The sequence below is a fragment of the Octopus bimaculoides genome, chromosome 16 (assembly GCF_001194135.2).
Source record: "Octopus bimaculoides isolate UCB-OBI-ISO-001 chromosome 16, ASM119413v2, whole genome shotgun sequence".
NCBI lineage: Eukaryota > Metazoa > Mollusca > Cephalopoda > Octopoda > Octopodidae > Octopus > Octopus bimaculoides.
The window spans coordinates 33519721-33525451 of record NC_068996.1 but is presented as its reverse complement, the minus strand read 5'-3'; the positions used below and the strand labels follow the sequence as shown (position 1 = coordinate 33525451).

General features: G+C 31.7%; 1 protein-coding gene across 1 annotated transcript in view; it reads left to right on the top strand.

Annotated features, from left to right (window-relative positions):
- Positions 1-2229: 2229 nt before the first annotated feature.
- The window catches only part of LOC106868774 (WD repeat-containing protein 20), a 62322-nt gene continuing 58820 nt past the window's right edge, over positions 2230-5731 (top strand). The window contains exon 1 of the mRNA XM_052973689.1: positions 2230-3293. Within this exon, the coding sequence (XP_052829649.1) occupies positions 2361-3293 (933 nt within the window). The 5' untranslated portion in view covers positions 2230-2360. The remainder of the gene's footprint in view (positions 3294-5731) is intronic.

Below are 5731 nucleotides of genomic sequence, written 5' to 3'. Positions count from 1 at the left end.
AACACTAAAGAGATCTTTTCTTTGCGATCATGTGGAAGTAGTGGAGTTGACAATTGATCTAAGACTCTTTACAGAAGGTCATTCTGATGAAAGAGCGTTTGCTAATTACCTTCTTGATGTAAGAAATGGTAATATTTCTGTTGAACAAAGCCTAGGTGAATTCAGAATCAAACTACCCAATGACCCTTGCCTTGAAAGTGGTACTCTTTCAGATCTATGTGATTTTGTATATATGCTGACCTCAAAAATAACTTCACAAATCCTGTGTGGCCAGCATACTGTTGTGTCCTCGCCCCCAGGCGAAGAAGTAGGATCTCCTAAGACATATAAATAGAGGTAGTCTGGCCTTGGTAGAGTGTTGAATAGCAGTTGTGTAGCGGTTGACTAGAGATCATCTGAAGGTGCCAGATAGCAGTAGCTTGAGACATAACAGTGGCGACGAGGATGAGATGCTCACACAGCCACTGTGTAGTATTGCGATATAACAGTGGCGACGAGGATTCGCAACTCACACAACCACTGTGTAGTATTGAGACATAACACACACCTATGTAAGTTCTACCAATTATTAATGATAAATATATATAACAGATTGATTTTTTTTAAAAAGAGAGATTATGGCTATGATAAAATAATGAAAGCAATATTTACTGAGCAAGTGAGCACTGTTATACAAAGAAATTAGACATGAAATATAAAAATTATTAGAATTGGGAATCAAATGTGGAAATATTAAGTGGCTAGTATTATGTTATTTTGTTTATGTTACCTGTAAATTTTACAATATCCATTCATCATATTCATTAGTTATGACATGGCACTGAATAGAGAGAATGTGCTTATTTTAAGGTCTTCTCTTCAAATTCACTTTATACCCATTTCCATGTTCCATTATATTACGTTAGTCTTTGCACTAACATACTTGTCATTTTGTTTTAACCTACCTGAAAGTGACAATAAATGAAATAAATACTTTCAAGTTTACAACAGTAAATGAATAGTCTGTTTTATTTACCTATTAAATTTCAAATTTGCAACTTACTTTTCCCTATTTATGTAACAAGTTTTTTTTATTTTCAAAATAATTCATTATTTACATACAAGCAGTACATTTTAGTAAAAATCTATTTATATTCCATATAAAGAAACTTTTGCTATCCCTTAGTTAAAATATTTCTTCTTATATTAATAAAGGGATAAAGAAAAAAGAAAATTACTCTACATATTTTCTTAAAGGTTTATTATATAATTTGCTTATTTTTTTCCAATAAATTACATTTTTGTTATTAGCAACTGAAGTAGTATTGGTTCAGAATAGCATTCTGTAAATCCTACTTAATATGGATATACTGTGGAAAGCCACAAAGCTGCAGTATTCTTCATAAGAAAGATTCTTACATTGAAGTATTGTGCTAAAGTGCACAGAAGTGTATCAGTAGTAGGTGAGAAGTGTTCTGTATCAGTGATGGAATTGCTAAATCCAAATTTCTGTGTTTTTATACATCATCAGTGGCAAGTATCCACTAATAACTGCATGCTTGGCTTTGTAAATCATATCCATGTTAAGTAAGATATACAGAATGCTATTCTGAACCAATACTGCTTCCATTGCTAATAACAAATTAGCATGCTAGAAATAGCAGTGGTCACAGTTATTATTGTAGAATTATACTGTTCCAAGCAGCGATACCAACAAATTCCATTTTTACCCAGCCCACTAGTTATTTGCAACAGTAGAGGTTAAATTTTTCTATGCATGTAGTTGATAGTAGATGCTTGCTATTGATGATGTGCACAGACATATAAATCCAGATTTAGTAAATTCACAACTTCTGGATGTTTTTCATCTACTACTTATACATCTATATGAGAAGCTGTCTCAAGATGAGTGCTACAGTTTTGTAGCTTTCTACAGTATATCCACTTAGAGTAATGTATACAGAATGCTAAATATTATTTTCATTTTGTTTTATTAAACTTTGAAGTATTTTTATCTTAATTTACCTTATTGTAATGTTGTTTCTCTTTATTTATTTCAGAGATTAATAGATAAAAGCAAAGTTACTTGTATTAAATGGATTCCAGGATCTCGAAACCAGTTTCTAGTTTCACATGCAAGTGGACAAATATATGTATACAATGAAGAGCTCCCATGTTGTGGAGCACCTCCTCACTATCAGCCTTTCAAACAGGGAGATGGATATTCAATATACACATGTAAGACCAAAAGTACTCGGAATCCACTATATCGTTGGCTTGTTGGACAAGGTGCTATCAATGAGTTTGCATTTTCTCCTTGCTCTCGATTCTTAGCTGTTGTTGGACAGGATGGTTATCTTAGGGTATTCAACTATGATTCCATGGACTTAGTTGGATCTATGAAAAGCTATTTTGGTGGACTTCTTTGTGTATGTTGGTCTCCTGATGGCAAATATCTTGTTACTGGTGGAGAGGATGATTTAGTTACTGTCTGGTCATTTCATGAAAAAAAAGTAATTTGTAGAGGAGAAGGACATCGGTCATGGGTTAATGTAGTAGCCTTTGATCCTTACACATCAAATTTTTCTGATACAGAAGGCTGTGATTTTAGTGGTAGTGATGAAGAATTTCATTATGGGACATTACATAACCATGAAGGGAAAAGTGAAAACTCTGTTCATGAAACTAGTGTATTAAATCGATCAAGGACTGGATCAAATAAAAGTTTTTCTGACACTCGGACAACAAATTTTACGTCATATCGTTTTGGTTCTGTTGGCCAGGATACATTTTTATGCTTATGGGACTTGACAGAGGATGTTCTTAAGCAACCTGTAGGTCGTACAAGGACAAGTACCATTATTGGACCAAATGCATTTAATTATATGTCCCGTTGTAATAGTCTACCAAATTCTCAAAAATCTAATTCCTTGAACACACAGGTACCAATTGTTGATGGAAATTCTCTGCCAAATGCATCTGTGAATATCACTGCTAAATTTGCCACACTGTCTCTTGGAGATAGAAAAGATAAGGATCATGAAAAAAAGGAACACAAAAGAAATTTAAGTTTAGCTGGCAGAAGCAGTGAAAAAGTAAGCATATTGAAAACCAGTGTTCGGCCTATTGATGAGTCTTTAAAATTACTTGGAACTCCAGCTTGTCCACGCTTAGATGAAATTCCTATGTTGGAACCTCTTATATTTAAAAAAATAGCACATGAACGGCTAACAGCTTTAGTTTTTAGAGAAGAATGCATTGTTACTGCATGTCAGGAAGGTTTTGTTTACACATGGGCTCGTCCAGGAAAAGTGGTAAGTTCACTTAAATATTTTTTTAATATGGCTAAGTGATTAAGTATTTTTCTCTTATTTGGAGAAAAATACACTATGCAGTTACCATTTACTACTACCACTATAATAAATGCAATAGTTATCTTAAAGTTTTAAGTTGTTTCACATCTTTTATTTTAGTTATATTTACTATTATTCCTATGTATAGTGAGAAAGAGTGCACCATATCCTTGGAGATGACTATCTCCCAATATGGGCTAATGATTAGTGAATTGAGGCAGAAGGGTATAAGTAAAAGTATGCTAACTTACCTTTTTGGGACAACTTATGTGAAGTAATTTAATAAATACCTCACTCATTTATTTTTTAAGTTTTGTACTTATTTCATTGGTCTTTTTTATCAAATGATTAAGTAAACAAGCCAACAATAGTTGTCAAGTAGTATGGGAGATAAACACAAAGATGCACACACATGCACATCAGCATTATCATCATCATAATTTAATGTCCATTTTCCGTGGTTGCTTGAGGCAGGTGGAATTTCTTGAAACAGATTTTCTACAGCTAGATACCCTTCCTATTACCAACTTTCACCTTTTCTAAGTAAGATATTTCCCCTGTGGTCACAAATGTTACTACAGAAAATTGGAAATGAATAACACCACTTGTATGATGGTAATGCTTATTAACACCTATCATAATCTGCCAAGACAAGGGTACACACACATATACATTTCATATGTGTGTGTGTGTGTGTATATATATATATATATATATATATATAGTTTACTATTCTTTTATTAGTAGGATCAACAAAAGAAGTTTTCCATCCACTGAGAGATAAATATCTCACAGTATTTAAACATTAGCTACTAATAGTTTTATGCTATGGAAACACAATAATTCAGTAGATTTATATATCATGCCTTGTGTCTCAAAGCAATTCTTCAGGCTTGAATACACAATATGGCTGGTCTTATTTTAAAAGCCAAGAAAGAATGCTGGTCTATGAGAAAACACAAGAAAAGGCGAGCAGAAGGTGAATGCAAAAGGTGGAATGAGAAAAGGGAGAATAAGAAAAGACTAAATAAATAAAGTGGTAAAAGAAATAAAGGAAGGAAAACCAAGAGTTGCAAGCCCTTTGTCGATTAACCTCATAGTTAGTATAGCAGGTGCAGAATAGTTCAACAGGAAGGAGGCCAAAGTCTGTGAGAGCATCTTTAATCCAGAGAGGGTAGTTTGCAGTTTGACGAAACAAATTTCTCCATATGTTTGCATTTTCTAAAAAATTCCAGAGCTGGAATTAAGAAGTGTGGTAAAATTTACGGATCTAAAATATGCAATGCCTTTTACTAGAGTTGGCAGATTTTGCACAATATGCAGTAATGAGGCACTAGCTATTTTGAGCTGCAAAGGTAACTTGATTAACAAATTTGATGAGATCATAGTTAGGTGCTTGCTTCTTATATAGAGCATTCTTGTATAAAACCTATTGATCAATTGGATTATTTATCAGATTAATTGTGGTATTTCGTATTTAGTTTTGATTGATTTTATTTGGGTTCTTTAAGTTTATTTTTCTATTATCCTTTTTAGTGTTTTTTATGTTTTACTTTATATTTGGTATTTTATATTTTACCTATTATTAGGTAGACAAGTTTTTCCAGTTATTGATTTAGTGTGAGAAATTAATCTGTATCCATATGTTGGTTGTGTTATCTGTATTTGACTATGTACATTTCATATGTACATATAAGTATGTGTATGTTTCAATACTTATGGAAACATATATATACATGTGTGCAGTTATGTACTATTATTTTTACCTTGTGTGTATATATTTTTTGAGTGTATATATTTTTATTTACATTTAATTTGAATACCTTAGAGTATATTGCCTTTTGTATACATGTGTATGTACATATCTATTAGTTTTTTTTTTTTGTTATGCATGTAGATGTAGGTAGGAATATTTTTATATATCAGTATATATGTTTTATATGCAAGTACTTACATATATTTGTGTGTATATATGTAGTTATATTTACTGGATAAACTATGAAAATCACATTTATTTATCTATCTATCTATGCTTGTAGGTACGAAGATGAACATTGAAATTCATTGCTATATTTGTATATGTATTATGTGTATAAATGTGTGTGTATGTATGAGTGCATATATATGTTTATGTATGTAAGTGTAGATGCATGTGTGTGTGTATATATATAGAGACACTCATGTATATACATATGTGTATGTCTATATATATATATATATATATATATATGCGAGTAAGAATAAATACAAAAAAGGTGGGTTTTTTTGTATGATTGTGTATAGAGGAATATATTATTTAGTTTAAAAGAGTTCCAACACTGTCTGTTTTTTATGTTTTATTTATATTCCTGCAGAACCAATGTGGGGTATAGAATATGAAATATACAATATATAATATA